Genomic DNA, 24,799 nt, shown 5'->3' with positions numbered 1-24,799 from the left:
CGAAATATAACTCAATACTCTGTGCTACCCTTCAAGTTGTAGCGACTTTGGAGTGAGCAGAGCATGTACAAAAAATAAACAAATAAAAATCCACAAACAAAAGTTAAACTCGGCAATGAAAAACATTAAAATTTGCAACCGGCCAAAACATTTCGCACCGGTGAATCCCTAAGTAAATATTTAAGAATCTATAAAAAGGTTGCGAACACGTGTATGAGAAAATGTATTACATACAGAGAGATAAAAAGTTTAATTTTGATCATGCTTCTACTTACTGAGGTCTCTCCACTTCTGTCTTTGTGTGCACTGCGACTTCTGCGAGTTCTCACGTGGTAAGCGGACCATCAGCAGAGCTTTCCGTGGGTGCAGATCTTCGACACATACTCCTTGAACGTTTCTACACAAACATAGAAGGAGCTACAGTAAGTTTTCCTTAAAGAATTCAAATAAAACTCAATGCAACACAACTAGTGCTGACAACATTTGACCACTCCAAAGAACACTTTTAAACACCGTTACTTGGGTGCCCGGAATACGGTGGGAATGTGTGTGCGCAGATGACAGTGTGTGCTTTTCCTCACCTGTTGTACTTTGTCCTTGTTTGAGGCACGGTTCTCTCTCTGTCCCTGGGATGCCAGCTCCCAGTTTGGACTCCATGTAGGATCGGTGACAGAGAAGGCTGTAGCCTGACTAATAGGTACTAAAGTCTCTTTCTTAGATAATGGCTTTGTGGGAGGAGGAACCAAAGCTCCATTTGACCCCACATTTAAAGGGTCTGAGGTCCAGCATTTCTCTGGGGTCAGTACGGGGACTACAGAGGGACGTGGTTGTGCCATCGGAACAAGAGCTTGAATAGGTCCAAAACCTGCCTGTGCAGTTGGCACGGGAGTTTGAATTGGTCCAAGACTTGATTGTGCAGTTGACATAGGAGTTTGAGTTGGAACTATGGGTGGTGAAATAGTGGTATGCAGTACCGGAGTGAAGACTGGACTTGTGGAATAGGTCGAACTTGGTGGAAAAATGTTACTTGAACCTCTGTCCTCATGGCGCAAGAATTGCTGCTCAAGGCCACCAGGTCTGGTGCTAACTGGTCTTCTGGATCCTTCCATGGCTGATACCCAAAGAGGCTCATCTACAGCCAATTCTGCTTTAGTATGTCCCCAAGCATTATTTGGCTGCTGAGCAACAAACGTCCAATCTAAGGTCTCAACCAATGAGTGTGTTTGTGGCCTAGATCTTTCTGTAGCAAACGGCAGTGAGTGAGGTTGGGTTTGATGCAGAATTTGAGGTTGCAGAGGTGGTGGGAGTTGAGTTCTCATTCGTTCTGCTGGAGAGGGCTGGAAGAAAGCCTGGGTCTGAGGTTGAAACTGGGACTGAGGAGGAGACTGAACTTGACATGCTGATTGGGGTTGAAGAACATTTGGTTGTGTGGCCTGTGGACGAGCTTGAATTAATGAACCAATACTTCCTGACTCTAAACCTCCAAATCCAGTTGAAGAGAAGGTATCAGGTTGGGTTTGACTCCTGAATGAGTCAATATCTAAAATGCCAGGTTTGTAAAGCTCATTAGGATGAAGGGAGGGCTGCTTCCATCGGGCGGTGGGGCTATTCTCATGGCTGTCTCGACCAGTCCTAAAACCAAGAGACACCGCATCCAGATCTAGAACTTTTGGCCGAAGTGGAGATGTAGGCATAGACTTCTCTTGCTCTGTCTCCATCCAATGTCTTTCTGATGCTCTCTGCCGTTCAGACTGCTTCTGTCTGTCTTCTCGCTCTTTTTTTGATCTCTGTTTCACTTGCTCTTGCTGAAGTTGCTTTTCCCGCTGTCTCTGCAACTCAAAATCTAAAAGCTGTTGTCTCTCAAGCTCCTTGATCCTCTCAAGTTCTTCCAGCTCTTTCTTGGTCTCTCTCTCCTCTGCTTTCTGTCGCTTCCATTTCTCAATCTCCAGCTCTCTCTGATTCTGTCTTTCAAGCTCTTTTTGCCTTTCAATCTCCCTCAGTCTTTCAATTTCCTGTTGTCTCTCCAACTCTTGTTGCCTCTCAAGTTCCCTTTGCCTGTCCAGTTCTCTCTGCCTTTCCAACTGTCTCTGTCTTTCCCTCTCTTGCTCTTTCTGTTTCTCCAATTCTCGTTGCCTCTCCATTCTCGCTGTCTATCTAACTCCTTCAGCCTCTCCATCTCTTTTGTTTTTCTAGTTCTCTCTGCTTTACTCTTTCAATTTCCCATTGTCTCTCCAACTCCAGCTGTATCTTTCTTTCTCTCTCTACTTCCTTCTGTTTTTCAAATTCTCTAAGCCTAAGCCTCTCTTGGTCAAGCATTCTTTCTTTCTCTCTTTCAAACTCTTTCTGTCTTTGCCTTTCAAACTCTCTCTGCTGCTCTAGTTCTCTTTCTGCAGCCTTCATTCGCTCATATTCAATTTGTTTCTGTCGCTCTTTTTCTCGTTTCTGGCGTTCAATTTCCCTTTGTCTATCCAACTCCCTCTGTTTCTCCCTCTCTTGCTCTCTCTGTCTTTCCAGCTCCCTTTGTCTCTCCAACTCTCTCTGTTTCTCCCTCTCTTGCTCCCTCAGTCTTTCCAGCTCCCGTTGTCTCTCCAACTCTCTCTGTTTTTCCCTCTCTTGCTCCCTCTGTCTTTCCAATTCTTTTTGTCTCTTTTTCTCTTTCTATTTCAATTTCTCTCCTTTTTTCCATTTCTATTTTTTGTTTCTCAATCTCCAAATCTCTCTGTTTCTTTATTTCTCGTTGTTTTTCCAATTCCTTCACTTTTTCAAACTCTACTAGTCTTTGTCTCTCCATTTCCATCTCCTCTCTGGCTGCTTTTTGCCATTCCCTTTCTTGTAATCTGTGATCTGTTCTTGGTCCAGCATCATTTTTATGCAGTTCCTCCTGCAAATCTCTCTGCATTGCAGCTTCCAATGAAGGATTTCTTCTAAATGGAGCAACTGGATTCTGAGGACCCCACTGCCCTGACCTAACAGTGAAGTCATCAAATGGGACATCCTTCATCCCTCGTTTAACACTCCCAAAGATTGCTTCCTCATCCACTCTCTCACATTGATGCACAGGCTCTTGAATCTGACCAGTCAGAGCAAAGTAAGTTGCTCTAGGTTTATTCATTTGCTCTTCAGCATCTAACATCTTAGGACGTTTGGGTGCGGCAACTTCCTCTCGTTCCCTCTCTCTGAGTCTTTGTGCTTCTAACTGTCTCTTCCTTTCTGCTTCGATATCTTCCTCATCTTCATCTAATGCTGCTACTGCAGCCATGTGCAGTTCTCTCTGCCTCTTTATCTCTTCTTCCATTTTTCTCAGCATCTCTTTCTGTTGCTCCATCTGAGATTCAATCTCTCTGTCTGCCTCTGTGGCAGTCCATTTCTGTAACGCCCCTACTCTGAGGTAACGTGGAGTTGCTGCTTCATCCTTTAGTAGGTTACTTATCTCATAGGTAGGTCTGTCCCCTTTACCGTGAGAAGCTGATCGCCGAGAACGCAGCGTGTGAGCTCTGTCCTCAAGGGAAGCGAGCGGCAAATCCTCACTAACAGCACGATTCTCTCCAAATAAAGCCACAGTATCAAAGACGTGTTCCACACGGACAGGACTGGAAGGAGAAAGTTGTTCTCTATAGGTAGCTTTGACCAAACTACCAGGATCATCATCTACAAAAGATTTGAAGGAGTTATCTTGAATACGCAAAGAGTGGTGTCGCCTGGGCATGGGTTTAATTGTGCTTTCCCGCTGTGCTCTTGTGTCTTGTGAAATGTTTTCCTCCATCACTTGAACATTATGCCTTTCCACCACATGCTCGAACATGGATGCTCGTACTGTTTGCACTCCATCACTATCAAAACCGGAGTTGGTAGGCAAGTCTTGAACACCCTGTAATGATGCTTTCTTGTCCTCCTGTTTGTTAGACTGCCCTTCAATTGTGGAGTAATCAAACTACAAAATAATATAAAAACAATACATTATTACATAATTTTTTTGCTATTAATTAATTTCTTTGTCTTAGTTCCTTTTTAATGAGTTAGCAAGAACACAGAACTTGAACTGACTTTCAAACAGACAAGGTAAGCTCTGTCTACAACCGTGATCCTTAAAGAAGTAGTCTTTGACAACCCCCATGTGTAATTATAGCTTTCACTGACAGGTATGGCATTTAGAGGTAACATTTTCTTTGCTCAGATATGAGCTATCATTACAGTGGGCGTATGTGTACACTATGTGTATTACTAAACATATTTAAAGGCAAACTCTGAGAGGGAATAGAATATTTCTACTCCAAAGGGCAGAAGAATGCAATACAGACTCATTTGAATAAACAAAAGATTATCAAATCTTGAAATTCCTTATCTAAGTTATTATTTTACAGAGGAGGGTATAAAAAAGAGGCAGCACAAGATAGTGACAGATGAAAAAACTGATATGTGAATACCTTTACTACAAACGAGTATGGAGACTGAAGCAAACATTAAGGGCACATGAAAAGGGAGAGAAGCTTGACGCGTGTGACTGAGAACAGTGAAATGGGATCTGTATGCTCTTTGTTAAAGCTCATAAAGCAGGGTGGGGCATGAGGGGCCATAATCAAAGCGTCCTCTTCTCTCACAAACTGACCTTTCCCACTCCCCCTCCCTTCAAAGCGTGCATGCTTCATAATCACTATATGACTAATGCTACAACTCAGGTTACATGTCTTTAGAGTGCCGCACCTTCTGTGACATCAGAAGCGCCTTTTCAACCTCATTTGTTATTCCTCAATTGCTCTTTCTCCCTCTCTCTTTCTTTCTATTTATTTTGAGGCTGTGACCACAGTAGGACAGTTACTGTCAAAATTCATTTTATAATGTCATATTCATTTAACAACATTGTTTTACTTTATAAAACATGTGACTTTTATAGAAAAACTGTGGGTAAGAACACAGAAATGCAAATACTTTTTGATAATAGCTACATGTTTCTGTATACAGTATTATAACATATTTCTATAAAAAAAAAATATAATTTTTTGCAATAGGGCCTGTTTATAGGAATGAAAAGCAACCAATTACAGTTAGTTCACTTAATCTGTGAAAAAAATTATTACAATTATAGTATACTCTGGTGTCATTTGTTTAAAAAAATAAATAAATAAATAAAATGTTATATTTTATGGAAAAACTAAATGCTTACATTACCACAACTTACTTTATTTGTGGCAGTATGGTTATTAGCAGTGGTTCATATTGCCATACCTTTTGCTGAGATCTTCTTCAACCTGCTGGGGACCTTTGAGCTCATAGGAACTATGACTTTCAAGCTCTGCTTCAAATCTGTAAACAAATCAGTTAAGTTAGTAACAAATGATACATATAAACCTATAGCTTAAAACTTCTGTAGCATCCAGCTGCAAACATGAGGTATACATTTGTGTGTTCTTTTGAGAGAAAAAAATATATACGAGAAGTAATTACACATGTCTCTGCACAATATAGATAAAAAGTAAAAACAGAGATGTTCCACACCACATCTATTTTATTCCCACAAAAACTGTCAAATGTCATAATTACAACTTCCCGAAACTCATTTGTAAGAACCCAAAGGGAATTGTGCATATTGAAGCATTTCAGTACCTAAATAATATTTACATACAACACTAGGTTGATAACTGATTATACAACAATTATGCAATTATACAACAATTAGCAGACCTAGATAATGAATGTTGAAAACCACTGGACCTTACCTTTTAGTACGGTCAGATACTAGGGTGCGTGGCTTATATTGTGGCTTCTGGGGTGGTGACAGCGTAGTAGGCACTTCTTCAGTCAGTTCTTTGATTCGCTGTTTCACCCCCACCGCTCCATCAGTATCAGAGACAGACAGCCCCGGTGAGCGAGGCTCAGTCCCTGGAGTATCCACACGTGCCACTGAGAAGGAGGAGGAAGAAGAGTCTAAGAGCAGACTGATGCGTCTCTTTATACTGCTACCTCCTGTATCCTCAGGTTTAGATTCTTTCTTGGAGTCCTCATCTTTCAATTCAATTTTTTGAGTCTTTTTCTCAAGCACGGGGGACTTATTTGACCCTTCTGCCTTTTCAGCACCCTGTTCTTTCTCTTGAGACTTAGCTCCAACACCCTCTAGCATTTGAGGAGTGTTTTCTTTGCCATCCTCCTTGGTAGCTCGCCGGTTTAAGGACAGCCCGATTGACTCAAACTTTGAGGTAAGGTCAGATGAAAGGGGTCGTCCTTTTGTCCAACGAGGTGCAGGTGTAGGGGACACAGTCTGAAACTCAGACATAGTGGGGCTTTGGAGGAACACAGCTGAAACGGGTCTGGGTCTTGAACCTTTAGATTGGAGGCGAAGAACAGTAGGAGAACACTCATCCTTGGCACCAGAATCCTCTTTACTGTCCTCATTATTCAATCCAACCTCTGAGAGAAAGCCCAATGATTTAGCACGAGTGATTGAAGGGCCAGCCTGTTTCTTCCGAGAAGCGAAAGGCCATTCAGCACCAGGAGTGGATGACTGAAAATCAGTTTTGGGACGAGATGGTGTGGCTCCAAAGCTTGTTCTTCTCAGCATATCCCCGGTTTGGGTTGATCTAAATTTGCTGGTATCAGAAGAGGCGATTGTGGGTGCTGGTTTAAAGGGTTGTGCCACAGGTTTGTTTGTTTGTTTGCCCGCTGGGCTTCGGGGTCGTTTTAAAGGCAGGTGGTACACTGGGTTTACTGGTTGTCTGTGGTTTAGGTGTGCTGGGAAGGTCTGGTTTGGAGGAAACCCCTCGACTGGGTTCATGTTTCGGTTTTGGCTGTGGTTTAGGAGCAAGAATTGGCCGTATAGTAGGATTTTTCTCCACAGTGAAAGGTTTTGGGGTGAGCCTAGGCTTGGGGGCCGGAGCAGGTTTGTTAGGCTCAGAGGGAATAATAAGTGGCCCCTGGGTTCCACCTGAACTCTCCATCAAGCTCTTGTTGCTAGAGTCTATGAGAGGGCTAAGGTGCAAACGACTCCCGACCACACATGGTCGCCCAGCATCAACCTCAACCTGGGCAGCCATCGCACCACCTGAAACAAAAAACAAAACAATCCAGTTAAGGCGTGTTCCCACAAGAAAACGATAAAGACATAGTTCTAATCATTGTTCTCAGTATTTAAGAATAGTAGAGTCCACACCACAACTATAACGAAAAAGGCACAGAAAAATAAAATCGTTGGAACAATTTTTTTCCAGCTGATAAACAATACAAACTTTGACAGCCAATCAGAATCCATCCTGCTATCACAGGCTCAAGAATTTAAAGCGGCAGGCGCATATGCACTCACTGGTAAGGATGCATGGTTATCGTTACAGTTATCTGTATTGTTATAATGCTTGGTGTGAACAGGCCTTTAGCTATCAAATGTATTTTTTTTTTCTTGATTGCGAATAAATTGCAGTTTGTAGAAGGCTGTCGGACACTGTCAGGTTAGGACATTCAGTTTGCTGGATGATTAATTTGTGATACTGAACACGATGTTGCGTGGCTTGTCAGCGATCTATGGCTCTGTGTATTAACTGCCACTCTGTTTGAAAACAGCTGAGGAGATTTATCGCTAATCAAAGAACCGGCTTTACTGACTAGATATATTGCCCAGCGCTATCTCAGGTATTCAACTGTACATGGCACTTTCTCCATTCTGTTTAGTCATCGCCAAATCTCTTCACTGCTCATTTGCATAGCTTTAAGCTCGGTTCAACACTATTTTACTGCCAACTGTCACTCATGTCGCCAAAATCACAGGATCTCATTAGAAATTATATGGAGTAGCTTTATTTCAGCTCAACGCTGTTGGTGCAAACCCTCCTATAAGTTGGCGGGAAAAGTCTGTAGTCAGTTGAAACCACTGACCAGTCTAAAATCTAACATGCTGAGCAGAATCTCTGCACTATCATTTTACACCGCAAACAAATACAGTGTTCTCAGAAATGTTGTTGTGGTGGGGTGTGTCTATGAAGCTGAAGAAAAATGCTCTCTAACCCTCTTCCTCTCCTCTGCTGTGGACTTTGCCTTGGCAGATACAGAGCTCACAAGAGCACATCGAACGCTTTACTGACACATCATTAATCACGCCGTGAGAGTGCGTGTGTGTGCGGGTGTATTAAATCAGCATGATTGGACATTGCCCAGAAGGGAGGGATCAATTTGCTGAATTAAGAGTCCAGACTGAGACCGGGTCTGTGCGTAAAAATCCTGCTACTACAGGCAAACACACATCAAACAAAAGGAATTCACGGGAGGATCCAGAGAGCCATATTTGCTAATGCAATACACATGTCGCTCTTGGAAGCAGCGCGCTAATACAAGCACGTGTTCACACTTAGATGGGCATGCAGACTTTTACAACACACACGCTCTCGCATTTTATACAGAAAGCGAGTGTGTTTCGTAACACATTCACATGCCTGTGTAACTGCACATGCGTTTGCCATGCTTCCCTGTGCTGTTATCAAACTGTGCTTTGTTTGCAGTTTTCCCAACACCACAATAATAACTCACCTGCTTGGCTGTCAACCGTCTGCAGTGGAGCCCTGGTTTCTGTGGTAACCGCAGAGTGATGTCATATCATATGGAGAGGAGGCGGAGCCAGACTCTGTTGCAGGGAACACAGCATGGTCAGACACCGTTACTTGTGCACAATTAAGGTATCAGTGTCCTTTGTAATTTTGAAGTCTTCACACATGCGCACACACTGTCAATAGTACAGCTTGTTGAAACCGTTTTAATATCTTGACTGAAATGTCAAATGAGAAAAGAGTTTGAGACACAGCACGTATCCGAAATCTACAAAATTTTTGCAACATGCAAACTAGACTCAATCAGTCGCTTTCACAAACAAATGAATACACAGAAAGCAGGCGCACAGATCGAAGCCAGATATTTACCAGCACAATTGACCTACATTTACAGATTACCAAGCAAACCAAAACATCTGATATGTCTCCCGTAGTGAAATCTTAGCTGTGTGGTTGCGCAAGGGGGACAGGAGGAGTGACATGGAAGGAGGGGGACGGCCAACGGAGGAACAGAAAGAGGGAGAACGACGGCGAAGGAAGGAAAGAAGGAGGATCCTGGTCTGAGTGCATGGACTGACAAGTCGCTTGTTGACAGGAAACGTCTGTGCAGATGGAATGTTTAATATCTACAGCTTCAAAACCGCAGTGTTTAGGGAAGTCGTTTCTGGCATCCCGTGGAGATGCATTCACACACAAACATGATCTAGCCATTAACCTAGAAACTTTGAAACAGATCTTTACACCTCCGTATTAAAGTTTGCAGCACTTCATGCACACTGCAAATGTTAAAAATGGGAAGGCTCCTTGGTAACAGCAATACGCCTCAAATGCTAATGTACTAAAAGTTTTATAATGTTTATATAATGTATATAAAATGGAATTATACTTTTCATTTACATACAGTTACTGTGTATACACCGGTATATACAAGGGGAACAGAATTATTTTACGGTGTTTTAGAGGAGATTCTTATGCGTATCAAGGCTGCATTTATTTGATCAAAAACACAGAAAGAAATTATATAGTGAAACTTTTTTATAACTATTTTAATATAAATTACAATCTAATGTATTCTTGTGATGCAAAGCTGAATTTTCAGCAATATTACTCCAGTCTCAAGACCCTTCAGAAATTTTTCTAATATGCTGATTTATTATCAGTGCTGGACACTTCTCTGCAGCTTTTTTTTATTATTTAAATACAAACTTCAAAAGAAGAGCATTCATTTAAAATAAAAATAATTTCTTACAATTATAAAGTACCATACAAAAGTTTGGAAACACACACATATATACATATACATATATATATATATATACATATACATATATATATATATATATATATATACATATACATATATATACATATACATATATATACATATACATATATATATATATACATATATATACATATACATATATATATATATATATATATATATATATATATATATATATATATATATATATATATATATATATTTCCAAACTTTTACATATACACATTTGTTTTTTTTATTCAGCAACTACATGTGTTAAATTGATAAAAAGTGATAGCATTTATATTTTTTGTTATCTTATACAAAGACTTATTTTGCTAGAAAAATGTATACTTTGAATAAATGCTATTCCCTTTTTACTTTTTATTCAAAAGAAATTTGATTTAGCAGCACAACTGCTGCCAACACAGCTAATTCTAATGATAAATCAGCATAGATTAGAATGATTTCTGGAGAAACATGGGACATTTTAGACTGGAGTAATGACTGATGGAAATTCAGCTTTGCATCACATAAATGAATAATATTTTAAAGTATATTTAAATGAAAGCCTGTTATTTTATAATTTGAATAATATTTCACAATATTACAGTTTTTTAAACAAATAAATGCAGCCTTGATGAGCATAATCACTTCATTAAAAAATAATAATAAAAAGCTTTGACCAGTACTGTGTTTATATTTATAAAAAGTTTTTTTCTCCACATTACACAAATACGCTACTACAGTGATAGTACAAAAAACTGTATAATAGTTCTAAACATAGGCTTAATATTCTTTAGATAAAATAGCATTTATATTTATTTAGTAATTTGTTTGTTCATTGGTTAGTGTAAAATATGGCCAATATTCTTCATACTATTTTCCCAGAAGAAATCACCGTCATTACATTTTTATCTACTGAAATATATTAACTAGCCCACTATATTATGAACCAAATATGTGTATGTTGATGGTCAAGCACTAGATATTTTACCAGCATTAAAAGACCTGCTAAAGCGCTCAGTGTAAAGTGTTTTCACACAGCACTCGACTTGCAACCTGAGCGCAAAACTTTTCCACCATGTTGTGATCTCAAAATCGTGGTCTGACCTTCACCGATCAATACTAAAAACACATCAAGCTCCACACAGTCAAGCTCTAGAAACGTAAAGCAAAGGCTGTAAAAATCAGTCAATCAAATCAGATTCCAGTGGAAAGATAAACAAGAAAACCATCCTTCAGGCACAGCATTAGCTGTCCATCAAAGAGCACAAATTAACAAAGAAGCTGTCTTTTAGGAGTCTTTTAAGTGTTTGAGAGGAAGCTGTCAGAGATCCTGTGAAAATCAGATCATAACATATGTGACTGGATATTAAATATGCTATTCAACTAGGAGTGGCAAAATAAAAGAGTACCTGGGTTCACACAGATAATTACACTCATTGTGAAGTTATCAAATGGCATTTACTGTTCTTCAATGCCATAAAGATTTAATGGCTTTAGTCTGCTTATACACAGAGATAAAGAAGAAACATTTATAGGAAATATGCTTGCAGATTATTTACAGGCATCCTCTCTAAAAGGCTACTCAATTACATTATTTCATTTGTTTCATTGCATTTTTATTTACAAAAAGGCAAAAGTGCTGGAAAGCAGACAAAAGAGAAAGGTATAGCGTATTATCTGTATCCCACCCAGGTCCCTTTTTAATCCTTTCGGTTTCATTTAGATCACTGAACACCATGACGTAAATCTATCATCATAAAATGACATACTTTCTTACTGAGCTTGTCAAAAGTTGTCCAAAACTATGGTCATCCATGCTTGTGAAGAGGCATCTCATCAGTCTTTGTCAAGGCAATACATCGCAACTGTGTTAAATGACCACTGTTAAAGACAAACTCGACTTGAGCGTAAAGACAAAACAATTTCAGGATATCGGTTTCAGTTTAATACTCTGTGTTGTACACCCTGACATTCTGGATACTATATAATTGCACGCAATTTTATAATTATAAAAGTACTTTAAAAGAATAGTTCACCCAAAAATGAAAATTTGCTGATGATTTACCAGTGCTCAGGCCATCTAAGATGACTCATCCTGGAGAAATTTGGAGAAATTTAACATTACATTACTTGCAGTGAATGAGTGCTGCCAGAATGAGAGTCTAAAAACATTACAACAAAATGTACAAGTAATCCACACCACTCCGGTCCATCAATTCACTTCATGAAGCATTATTACAAAACTGCTATTTAGTCCAGAAGCAATGGTTTAAAGTTAAAATGCCTTAATGATGAATGTTTCTTACAAATATCACAATTATTTTTAATTAGCTTTTAGGGCTTTCGACTTGACGGCACCCATTTACTGCAGAGGATCCATCGTGAGCAAATAAACAAAAAATGCTATATTTCTGCAAATCTGTTCAGATTAAAAAACAAACTACACATCTACATTTTAGACGGCCTAAAAAGTGAGTACATTTTTAGCAAATTCGTGCTTTTGTGTTTAACAAAAACGCATACATAGTCCATTAAAAACATAAACATAATAATACTTTGAAGAGCAGAAACTTCTTGTACTTTCACTCTGCTGTGTTTAAGATACTTACTCAAGAGCAGAATCTACACTTCGGTATCTTTTATCTATACTTCTATATTATTCTATAGTATTAATATCTATACTTTACATTCAAGTGGTTCTAAGACAACAACTCTCTTAACCTCACCCTTTCCAACTTTGCAAAGAAAGAGCAATAGATAATTATAAAATAAATAAATAAATAAAACAAGCCATTTTATTTAGAAGTCAAATAACTAATAAACTAAGCAAGAAAGAATGCACCAGTTTTATGTATAGTTTTGCCATCTTTCAACTAAACTGGCAAGAACCCAAGTCAGCAAGAACCAACTGACTGCCCTGAAGGCTTTTTACGCCACTGTGTTTCCTGTCTTTTTCAGTGTGTTTGAACACAACTGACACTCTGGTTCAGCCAGTTTTGCAGAAGGAAAATACTTTTCATGCTTGACCTGAGCAACAGCACCAATGAATGAGCAGGACTGGCAGGGCTTCAGCGCGCGCGCACACACACACACACACACACCTCATCTCCTGAACACACTGCTGACATCATTCAGCGTACTTTACAGAGTGTAAATAACCAGCAGAAAAACATTTAAAGCGCACCTGCTGGGAAAAAAAAAACTACTGGGAAAGCGTAATTCACCAAGAAAAAAAGAATAAATAAATACGCCGTATTTGGGAGAATTAATTAAGATTCATTACTTTGCTCAACCGCTCACCAAGGCTGTGCTTGTTTCATCACAAATATAGTACAAAACTCTGTAGTTAGATTAATACACAGCGTACTTGCTGATAAAAAAAAAAAAAACAACAACAACAACAACCAAAATACACCTATAAATGACGGCAGACATTTGAATGTTTTTAGATGGTACCATCTCCTCTTGTACTGCATGCAAATGTTTCAAGACAGAAGGAAGCTGACTCAGAAACTTGTGAGACATGTAAGATGTACAGTGTCACATTATGTTACCTAGAGCTGAATCACAGACCATAACAAAAGATCTACAGCTTGACTGGCTGTAGAAAAACTTGATTAACAGCTACAAAAAAAAATCAGGCAGCTACGGTAAAGCAATGCTTAATGTGAAAACAATAACAATGATACTTATATATAAAAAATATTATTTCTAATTTTAAAAAATGAAGCATCGGTCCACCACACTGTACACAGTAAAATAAAGAGCACACAAATAGGTGCAGAAATATAAAATAAACCTTATTTTCAGCTTTATAAAAACAATACACGGTTCAGCGGGACTAGTACTACTTATAAATAAATTAATATACATTCATAGTCCCTTTCTAACTGTGTAACAAGCTATTACGATGTTTGTCGATGTTTTGTGGACAAGCTATTAACGTAAAACTAATAGCACAAATACTTTTCTTTTCCTGAGGAAACTGCTGCAATAGCAACACATACAGTAACTATGATGTTTTGTCGTAAATTATGCCCACCGTTGTATACTTCGTGGCGGCAAGAAAGGTAAACAGCTCGCGTGTGAGTTTCTTTGTTAGCTGCTTTGACTAGCCCGCTTCATTATTCCCATTAGTCTGGAGGTCAACAAAAGCGGCGTGACATAAAGCAGGTGAAGCACGACCACAAACAGAAGCGCGACATTTCACTTCACCCACCTTTCCGTCAACTTCGAGCGGCCGTCCGTCCGCCTGTCCCACCTGCGTGCGAGCTGTTCGGGATCCGAGCTCAACCGAAGCTCGCCGCCGTCTCTCGGGGCAGACCGGAGCGGGCGTCCTGTTGATCGCGGGTCGCTCGGTATTCAGGCGCTCTGTCCTGCGTGAATCGCGCCGGGACACCGTTCCTCGCGCTTGTAACCCCCGGGGAAACTTCGGTGTTTCTATGCACGCTACCGCGGGCTGGCTCACACAAACTTGCTGAGAGAGCCGGAAGGCGGTGCGGGATCGCGTTGCACGGAAGGATGGAGGATTTGTTTTGGTACGCCGGACTGGGACGGTGTTAGAGGGGAGAGGAGTCCCTGCGCCCCCTTGTGGAGGATGCTGAAACAGGCCGGGACAAACTGGATTAGATAGAGGATATGCTGGTCACGTGAGACCGTGAGAGTTTTCATTTCCTTGGAGGCAAACGAAAGACGAAAGCGTTCATATGCAGGCGTGTTGTAAGTTGTTTAAGTAATTATATCAACTGCTTGTGATGAGTGTGATGTGTTTCGTAGTTCAAATCCATTATTTAATTGTTTATTGCGGTAATATTTTAACGAGATACCAAAAAAGTAGGCTATAAGGAATATAGGCTAATTAATAAAAATCTGATTATTTGCATTTTAATTTTTTTTGTGCCTAAACTGTATTAGTCGTTGTTGAAAGTAGTGCAGTGGGTTAAATATTATATTAACAATTTAATAAAGTCTCGGTGTGTCTTACAGTAGACTATGTGGCAGTGACAGCATCACTGGTATCACACTAGTAGTGTCTCCTTTCTGACAGAAAACACAGATACAAAGTAGGATGGGATGAGAGAACATACTGTGAGGATTCAAGTGACCATGGAACAAATCAAAGGGTCAAAACGCCTTCACGCTCATCTATTGTTACGAGTATGTTATTATTAAATATGTACGAGAAACCTCAGAAACCTGTAACTCTTCATCTGTAAGGATGCGATTGTAGTTTAAATCAAGATAGGCCTACTGCAAGGACAAGTCGGTTAGTGAGCAGCACCTCGAGGATGAGAACCAAGCTTCAGCTTTGAAGAAGACCGGCGATGAGAACTGAGGAAACCGTGATCATGACCATTAATACACAGACAATAGTCTGAATTGAGGAAACAGTTTTGTAAATAAAGATTTAATTTCTCATCTTTTAGTGGTGAAACATTGCCTTGTTTATAATGTTCCTCTATTGTCTGGCGTGATGGCGGACGTCCTTTAGGAGCTTGAGGCCGCGGATGTTCCCTCACCTTTGACCAATGAGTTTCCACGACGTTTCCACATGACTTGGCAATGATTTTTCCAGCCTTATAAATTTCATCGCATTAGGGGATGCTTAGCGTCGTGGATTGAGAGCAAGCGAATCATTTATGTGCAAAGTGAGACCACAAATCAAAGAGATTGACCTTTGCTTTCTACTTTAAACAATGTCAAAACATTGTACTTTTTTCTAATTAAATGTCTGTGATTTCATCTAAATCTTTATTCTAAGGCATCATGACTACCGTGCTTGGCTTGGAAGCGCACCTAAAAGTGAATTTGTCATCTTAAAGTGCCCTTATTACAGGTAATGAAAGGTACATTTTTTGGTTTTGGGAGTCTCCAACAACATGGTTGACATGCATGCAAGGTCAAAAAACACTTTCGTCGTCTTATAATATGCATTTCTCTTTTTTAACCTATTTGCTAAACGACTCCCAAACGGTTAATTCTGCCACATCTCTCCTTTGCATGATGCTAATCTGCAGCGATATCTTGGATCGGGCCCGTCTCGCTTTCATCGTGTCTGTAATACCTGATAAATCTGTATTTGTGAGCGCATGTCAACGTGAAACGGCTCGGGATTCGTTTTAAAAACTGCTCTTTTCGATGATTTAAAGTGCACTCTTTCTTTCGAGAGTCGAGATGTAAATGAAAATGAAAGGTCATTTTCCATAATAGGGGCACTTTAAGAAACTTTTTATTGTGGGCTTATCTGCTTAGATATTTTACTTCCTGTTGAACCAGTTTTGCTCAGTCATGTGGAGGATTTTTTACTTCTTTTACTTCTTTATTAACTCGGTCCAAATCAAGTACTTCCTACTTAGAGCAGTGATGTTTTATATTGCATTTGGCATGCATCTGACTGGTGCGTCTTTGAGCATATATTTAGTACAAGTAAAATACTTAAGTACTGTTAAAATCAGATACTTTTAAGTTGTTTTGGCATTGATGACTTGTACACCTCTGCCTTCACTACTGAGGATCTGCTTCTTTTCAGTCTTGGAAACACATCAGTGCCAGCAACCAGTACTTCAGATGAAGATGTATTTTGTTCTCCAAGACACGAGTGCGGTGCGCATGACACTGTAAAATATAATGGCATCAAATAAACAGCAGTAGGGTGTTCGGTGTTCCACGTGGTGAGTGAAAGTCCATCTGAATAACGGAATGAATATGTTCTTTTTAAACATCACTGATGCTACCAATTTTCATCATTTGCATTCAGTGGTATTTTTAACAACCACAATACACAATCGAGATAATATGAAAACCGACGACAAGACCGCTAAAAAGTTTTTGTTAGTTAGCTGTTTTGTATGTTGACTACTATAAGTGTTAGTATTAAACACCGCAAGTGTTCATTTCAACACTTTAATAAAACCAATAGACAAGAATGTATTTTTTTTATAGATCGTACTTCCAACAATTTAAAAATAAGTTAAAATAAAATAATAATAATAATAATAATAAATGTACTGACTGTAGTAAGCAACATTTTCCACACAGAGAATATTAATAAAAAAACAAAGACAGAAGAAATTCGGCGGATGGGATGAGAGAACATCTGATAGTGTGTGTGAGTATTCAAACCACTTAAGTGTTGGCTTAACAACACACAGTATAAGATCCTGCATGATCCTGAAACTAGCGCAGAGTTTCTTACCTTGTCATTTATTACTAACGGTTTGGAATGAAGAATAAATCTAAACACCTTTCTTTCACACCACCTGGAAGGAATTCTATTTGTTCAAAGAAATGCACAGGCAATTCATTTTTCTCTCTTTTCAGGTTCAAATTTTGTGGTGTTGTGTTACTTACTGTAGCCAGCAGAGGGGGCGGTTGCACTTTAAATTATGTTTTGCAATCAGATGGAAATAAGCCCAATAGAAGCCTTTTAATAATTAAATGATTTGAATTATTGTGTGTTCACAAAAATCATGCCTTTTTTAACAAAGCTGTATAAAATGTTGAAAAAGCATTTTTTTCTTTGGAAGATTTTTCTAAATATCTTTTTACAATAATATGAAAGACGACAACAAAAAGACAACGAAGAAAGTAGTCAAGCCACAGAGGTGGATCATATGGAGAGAATTCAGCAGCAACAGCTGCAAATATTCATAAAAGTAAACTCAAAGCACAGTGAATGCTGTTTAATAATTATGTGTCTGTCGTTCCTTTCCAGTAATCGGTGAGAAAGAGGCCATGGCAGCTACAACCGTGTTTCAACTTTCTTTAACACAGAACTGTTCTGTCGAACCGGAGCTCCATGAGCAACAGAACAAACCTACCATCAAGAAAAAGCAAAGATATGAAGCTTCAAACGTTTAAAAGCATCAGTTTTCAAATATGTTAATGTTAATATTGTTTTGAAGTCATGACATGATATTCTAATAAGTGATTGTGTGACAATTAATCTTTATTAATCAAAACTCTGTAAATTTGTGTAAAATGGAATAAAAAGTGTCTGAGTTTTACTGCCTCTGGTGTTCATTTCTTTTGGAAACTGCAGTGATATGTACTCGCCGGTACATATTTCGTGTTTCACTAAAAAGTGCACCGGGTACATTTACGCAGGGTGGAGAAATACATATTAAGTCAAAAGATTAAATTGGTAAAAATACGTTAATTTGGTCATATTACAATATTCTGAAATATTCTAGTTGGTTATTTTACAATGACTTCTAATTTAAATGGATCGTATTTTAGGTTACCTGATTTTACATTCAAACATTTATGTGCTTGAATAGATTTTTTTGTGTTTTGCACTATTAACTTCCTGCTAAACGAGTACAGTCATGTCATATGTGAGAAGGAAGTTCAGGGTTTTTCTTCTTGTTGTTTACTTTAGTCAAAGTAACACCTCTGTACTCACAACTACGATGAGAACTGTGCCATAAAAGTCAGGTAAGACATTTAATATTAATTTTACAACAACCTCGTATGTAAAATGTTGTGCCAAATGTGAAGACTTATTAGTAAAGGTAACAGTTTTTATGTTTTGACTAACTTTTGCTACCCAGCAGATGAGAAGGCAATGAGAACATAGGGAAGTGATTCCATTTAAATTCGCTTCACGTTTGTTGTACCTTATACAGTGCGCATTGTTTCAAAACAGAAATTGTCGAAGGAGCTCAATCACAAACCTCACGGAGCTGAAGAATGATGGAGAGCGCTGACGTTAAAGTGAAAGTAATTAAGAGACAAAGCAAAGACTATGCTACTAACTGTAAGTCACGCAATAACTGAAAGTATAGGCCTGTGTGTGTATAACAGAGAGGCTTAGTCAAATATTCTCTTGTAGCAGTCCTGTGGCCTGTCTTTCTTCAGCGCTGAGGACGTATCCCTGCCAATAAGAGAAGCCGGTGTTTTAGATGACGCTGATATATTTTATGCACAGCAAAATGTTGAGTAACTTTAATTGTAGACTTTGAGCTTTTCTCTGCGATAAGTGAATATTTCATCTAAACAGGACACTGTACGTCTATTAACTAATATTTTCTCTGTCTCTTTTTCTTTTCTAGTCAATGCCAAACACACGCCGTCGCCAAAAACAGAAGACAGTACGTTAGATGACATAAGATTCAAATGCTGGTGTCATGGTGAATGCCTCTGAATATCTCATGTCCTCTGTGTCACAGAATGAATACGACGGGGTAACAAAACTCATATTAAAAACCAAATGACTAGTTTGATTTGCATTCGGTAATGTTTTTTAAGTAATCTCTACAATAAGAACGAAAACCAAAAAACTAGGAGTTAAAATAGAAATAGACAATAACTTAAGTCCTTCATTCTTTATTTATAAAACTGATTTGTTGAAAAGGCGTGTTAAAAAAATTGCAGATGAAACATTGTTACAATTCGCCTTCAGTAATATATTTTTAATAAACAATTTTCACACAGAGGTTTTACCAAACCAGAGAGCAGAGAGATGCAGTTCAGGATTGGATGAGACGCCACCTGATAAGTGTGAGTATTCAAATGGGCGTATACTTCACTTAAAGCTGCAGTCCATCATTTATCTATTTATTTTTATTTATTTCGTTAAAAGTGCTGGATCGTTAGCCTTTCATTAGCAGCAGACAGAATAATTAAATGTTTCTTTTTGATGGCGGATTGCAATCCAGAAAGGATCATGTGTGCGTAAAACACATGAGAATGAAATTAAAATATATTACAGCTTTAAATTACGGATAGCCTGGGATTCTACAAGATTAGTATTTCCATTGTATTTAATGTAAGGCTTTTTTCCACACTTATTTGTTCAGATGACAGCGTTAACCTTTTAATTTGGGCCATATATTCCAAGACTAATTTTAAAGCGATGTTAAAACTAATGCTTTTGAATGTTAGCATCACGCATATCCAGCTTCATATCTGTGGGTTTCTGAACAGAGATGGCAGCTTTAAACTGAGTATATCGTCGCTTATTATCATCAGCAACAAAAGCTGCCAGTGATCCTTGAAACTAAACTTAAACGTTTAGTATTAATCACTTTGTATGCGATTAATCGCTTTTAAATAAAGACGGAAACAGTGATCTGAATGCTTTCCTTCACAGCATCTGGAAGAAACTCTGTGAGCTCCATCCAATCATTTGACTCAGGGTACGATTCAAAGAGGTGCACGCGCTTTTTATCCATCTCTGAATTTGATGAATAAACAAGCATAATCATTTATGAACGGCGGTGACCGGCCATGAATTGGTTTGTGATTCAGTCAGTTACACAGTTACTGAAATATTCAAAACAGTTTCTTAATCAATAAACAGCAGCAAAGTGCATTACTCTAAACAGATTAGAAATGATATCCATTTATGAATAAATATCCCTGATGTTTTTCTGTACTAATGGTCAGCTAAGCACTGGGGACATATTGTCATTTATTATTATAACATTTTGCTGTGTGATGTTCATGCAGCAGACTGAAAAGGAATATACTGCTATGACAAATATCTAAAAAAAGTGCATACAGGCATCTAAAGTGAAACAATATAGACCACGCTGCATGTCACACACAAATACCCTTTCGTTGTAAAGAACTGATGTGCTAGAAAAGTATCTGATGTAACTTATTGATTGTTTTTCTTTAATGTATGTTTTGTCCACTCAGCGTCCAATCATGTGTTTTTGAACAGCTTGTGTATTTTACTGTATAAAAATGAAATGCATATTTAATGCATGCCTAAGTTTGACTAAATTATTTTCGGTGTGAAAGTCATTGACTATAGTGTAAAAAAATAAACACTATAAACTAAACTTGCTTGTGGGACTGGTTTGAACGGCTTCGGGGTAGATAAAGGTCAAATCCACATACTCCATTATTCAGAACGAAAAGTTTTACGTGATTTGCAGGGAAGTGAGTCAAAAGTGAAGTCAGCGGGGAAATACGTGACACAAAAACAAATCGTGTTTATCATCAAGGTTACGACAGCAGCTGTTCTTATAGATTTGAGAAGATTTTACACGATCTTCAAATCGTCTTTGTCACAGAAAAAAATATGTTTTCTTCATCACTTAGATGTCATCGTATTCATGTAAAGGGGTGACAATAGAAATGTATTACTTGTTTTGAACAATCTCTTCATAACTCTTTATAATATCTCTTTATAAGTGACATTGTACAGTCAGTCATTATCATCAAATACATGTAGTACTTGCACACGAAAGACTGGTTTAGTTTGAAATGGTTAAATTATAATGTAAAAAATCCACAAATAGTCCATTGCAATGGACCATACAACCAAGAAATAAAACTAAATTCATTATTTTTATAGTATAGTAACATGCAGCTAATTGTATTTTTATTCATTCTTTACTGATTTTACAGATTTTTTTTTTTTTTTTTGCAGTGCAGTGAAGTTTCAGTCAACAAACTTGGAATGGGTGAAATCAAACTTTTAAATATGTGATATGGGTAATGGGTATGTGATATTTCAAAATAACGTTTATTTTTTAGAAAAAGAAAAACTAATAATAATTCCACTTAAAGGAAAATCAAAAAATGTCACATGAGCCTGAAATCAAAAACCTATGTTTTGTATTGATATCATTCGATATTGATATAGTGTACTGTTTGTCATCTTTTTACATTCTGCAAGAGACTCCTCTTTTCATGAATAATGCAAGACAAACAAATTTGTTTGCTTTTCATCAGTCATGAGGAAAAAAAAGTCCTCGCAGAATATTGAGTAGATTAGCATTGGCTCTACATGGGCACATTCACTGCAGTGCTCATACAGTATAAGTAGATATATTCTACTGAGCTTTTTGTTTGGCACTGCCTGTTTTCTGTCGGTCTAGTTTTGGTCCAATGAGGGGATGCACTGTCATAAGAGAAATAAGTTTGTTGTTGCATTATTTTTCATTTCCTTTTAGCTTGTTGCCTGACTCAAAGTGAGTCAAAGCACTTGTTTTATTAGAGCGAGCAGAATTGTGCGTTAAAAGCCAGGTAAGATATTTTATGTTACCTATTTAAATACAAAAATCTTCCATATGTAATATTATTAGCATTATATTATTCCATTAATGAATTCCTGTTTAACTCTAAAATGTTGGATGAGCAATACACTTCCATAAAGGAAGCTTCTGACACCATTAAAAACTGACTTGGATGCATGTTGGTTGTGCACAAAGTGCATCATAATGGTCTTGTTTTAAATACCATATATTCCCCTTTAAACATTTCATGAATTATATGGAACAGTTAATATAAATATGCATTATGAACACAAAGTACCAAAAAGCTGGATAAAGTGGAATATCGAATTAAATACTATGTATGAAATATATAATTTGCAAAAGATCAAGAAGGTCTTTTCTAAGAACAAGAATTTCAGTTTGTAAAAACAAAAAGAGCTGGTTCACAGGAGTCCTGTTATGGAAAAAAAGACCAGACAGAGCAAAGACTCTCTTATAGACTGTGAGTCAATCTATACATACAAGTAAACCTGTCCATATTTACACCAATAATATACAAAATCTATTTCATTGTTCTTGTGTCTCTTCTCTTTCTAGTCAATGATGATGACAACAAATTAGTGTCACTTAAAGATGCCAGCTTGTCAGAGGACTCTGGTACGACACTGGAGAATTAAATAACATTATATAAGCAATTAGTAATTGTAAGCTCAGTGCTGGCTTTAAGTGGAAAATTTGAAAATTATGACACAATGACTAATAATGAATTAATAATGAATTAAGTAATAATTAATTGTCTAAAGACAATATGAATGAAAACCAAAAACAGGTGAAAAGCAGTGCAGGAGGGAATGAGAGAACATCCCTTAAAAGAGTATAATTCATGATTAATAACTTTAAGCATGAATGATTAAATATTGCTTTTTTGGTTTGTTATTTGAAACTGTAAACGAAAAGGGGTGAAAAAGTTCAATGGAAAGGCTTTCCTTCACAGCGCTTGGAAGGAAGAACTCTGTCAGCTCTGTCCATTCATATGACTCAGGCTGTTCGGTTTTCAATGAAAATGATGTTTCAGCTTTAAACGCGGCCAGCAGCATGGACTCAAGCCACCCTAAAATTTAACGGACCGCTCCAGGTGACGCTCCAAGTATCTGAACCGAATGGTTCATGATTCATGACTCTCACACAGGATCAGCAGAACAGCTTTCGGTGTACAGCAATAGATTTCTGAAAAACCAGGAACATTTCTAGTCCAACGGTCAAACAATTTAATCCAGTAAACCAAAAACAAACAACAAAAACATCTTGTTGATTAATCAGCCCTTTTATAATTTCGCACAATCCAGATCATGCTGCATATCAAATACCCTATTAAATATATGTGTATATATATATATATATATATATATATATATATATATATATATATATATATGTGTGTGTGTGTGTGTGTGTGTGTGTGTGTGTGTGAGAGTGTATGCAGTACTAATAAGATGCAGTACTTTCAACAAATACAAAATCCACTTTCATATATAAGATATTAATAAACTTCAATGTCTTTTTAAAGACCGTCTCAATATTATTGGCATCTAATTATGCATCACGGATAATAAGGGTTACACAAAGAGACCGATGTCACAGCAAATCATAACAGCTTGTAGTTTCCATTGATTGTATGGGTATTCAATTTCAGTGAGCCAGAGAAGATGAAGTTGATCGTTTGTGTTATGAATCAAACATGAAGTATTTGCAGTGGCCAGCAGAGAGGGCTGTTTCACTTGAAGTCAAGATTTAAACATCCATTTTAGCTACACTGGAAAACATGTTGTGCGAGGTTTACTTTACCTGCTAGTAAATTAAGCTAATAACTACAAATGGCAAATAAGTAAATTAGATTTATTTTATGTACAGCCGTTTAATTTTTAGCAGTGTATGCATGAGGCCAGGCACACAGGCACAAAAAAGGCAACTATGGCGTTACAATAATCCAAATAAAATGCACATTTTATTTAAAATACAGATTGTTTTTAGTCCCACTTTATATTAAGTGGTACATTGTACTTACATTGTATACAAAATGTAGCATTGCAGTTTATCAAATTCTAAAGCAATAGAAAAGACAGTATTGTTATATAGGGTATTACATTTTTATCATTTTGAATACAGACGGCAAAAACATTTGATGAATGGTTTGCTTCTGTTATTCTGTCATTTCATCTAAAAATGTGTGAGATTTAGTCAGTTAAAACTATTTTTGAGGTTTATTGATCTAATTTTGAGTCTCTGGAAAATAATGATGAGTGAAACCGTATTATGTTGAATATCAAAGTTTATTTGTTAATGGGGGATTTGCGGACAGATGAATGTTTCTATGTTTGTGGACACACAAAAGGACTCAAGTGGCATGCTTTTCATACAAAACTATGGTCAAGGTGATCTGGGGAAGAAAAAGTGACTTTGAACGTGGCATGGTTTGTTGGTGCCAGGTGTACCTCAGACGCTGCTGATCTACTGGGATTTCTATCTCAAGGGTTTAGAGAATGGTCCAAAAAAAAGAAAAAAACAAAACAAAACAAAGTATACAGTAAGCAGTTTTGTGTGTGAAAATGCCATGCTGATGCCAGAAGTCAGAGGAGAATGACCAGACATGATAAAGGCAACGGTCAGATGTTTATTTGTAATTGCCATATCAGCTCATATACAGTACATCTTTATTAAGAATACATCCTCAGGTGTGTTATAAATGACTTATAAGCCTGGGATGGATGTTCTTGGGTGAAAGCGGGAAGACGGTCTCAGCCGAACACACATCATTACGTATTCTATTACGCGTCTCAAGTGATCTAATCCACCACTGGATCAAATAAAGCAAATGTAGCTTCTCTGATTTCAAATTAATTCACAGTTTTAAATGTCCTCTGAGCTAATTGTATGTATTGTTGATTAAATCAGCCGTTGCTCGAGCTCCTTCACACACACGCGCGCACACACACACTTCCCTCCTCTGCCATAATTAAATCTCTGAATGCTCCCATTCTCCAGGGGTCCCTCGC

The 24,799-nt window shown here is 37.8% G+C and overlaps 2 protein-coding genes and 2 long non-coding RNA genes across 10 annotated transcripts; 2 read left to right on the top strand and 2 right to left on the bottom strand.

The window, feature by feature from the left end:
- Window positions 1–325: 325 nt before the first annotated feature.
- LOC122350724 (protein PRRC2C-like) lies at window positions 326–2,146 on the bottom strand. The gene is made up of 2 exons (XM_043247411.1): window positions 582–2,146; window positions 326–397 (listed from the first exon to the last, which is right to left on the bottom strand). Exons 1-2 carry the CDS (start codon window positions 2,139–2,141, stop codon window positions 326–328), a joined length of 1,632 nt encoding a protein of 543 aa, XP_043103346.1. The 5' UTR covers window positions 2,142–2,146.
- A 4,497-nt stretch (window positions 2,147–6,643) lies between these two features.
- LOC122350066 lies at window positions 6,644–14,349 on the bottom strand. The gene is made up of 3 exons (XR_006251557.1): window positions 14,015–14,349; window positions 8,506–8,599; window positions 6,644–7,033 (listed from the first exon to the last, which is right to left on the bottom strand). It is a non-coding gene; the product is annotated as an uncharacterized LOC122350066 (long non-coding RNA).
- A 110-nt stretch (window positions 14,350–14,459) lies between these two features.
- LOC122350118 lies at window positions 14,460–17,801 on the top strand. 4 transcript variants are annotated; one of them, XR_006251571.1, is made up of 3 exons: window positions 14,460–14,514; window positions 14,843–14,952; window positions 16,325–17,801. It is a non-coding gene; the product is annotated as an uncharacterized LOC122350118 (long non-coding RNA). The 4 variants fall into 4 exon arrangements; XR_006251569.1 differs by lacking the exon at window positions 14,843–14,952 and having other exon boundaries at window positions 14,466–14,514; XR_006251568.1 differs by having other exon boundaries at window positions 14,466–14,952.
- Window positions 17,802–18,119: 318 nt separating this feature from the next.
- Window positions 18,120–20,585, top strand: zgc:194007 (uncharacterized protein LOC565039 homolog). Of its 4 annotated transcripts, none has more exons than XR_006251566.1 (6): window positions 18,120–18,231; window positions 18,443–18,553; window positions 18,632–18,730; window positions 18,849–18,980; window positions 19,231–19,296; window positions 19,889–20,585. XR_006251566.1 is itself a non-coding variant. In XM_043246317.1 (5 exons), exons 2-5 carry the CDS (start codon window positions 18,487–18,489, stop codon window positions 19,987–19,989), a joined length of 312 nt encoding a protein of 103 aa, XP_043102252.1. In that variant the 5' UTR covers window positions 18,120–18,231; window positions 18,443–18,486; the 3' UTR covers window positions 19,990–20,585. The 4 variants fall into 4 exon arrangements, 1 of the variants encoding a protein (XP_043102252.1); XR_006251565.1 differs by having other exon boundaries at window positions 18,629–18,730; XR_006251564.1 differs by lacking the exon at window positions 18,632–18,730.
- The last annotated feature ends 4,214 nt before the right edge of the window (window positions 20,586–24,799 follow it).

The sequence above is a fragment of the Puntigrus tetrazona genome, chromosome 8, assembly GCF_018831695.1.
Source record: "Puntigrus tetrazona isolate hp1 chromosome 8, ASM1883169v1, whole genome shotgun sequence".
Taxonomy (NCBI): Eukaryota; Metazoa; Chordata; class Actinopteri; order Cypriniformes; family Cyprinidae; genus Puntigrus; species Puntigrus tetrazona.
This window is presented reverse-complemented; position numbering and strand designations above follow the sequence as displayed.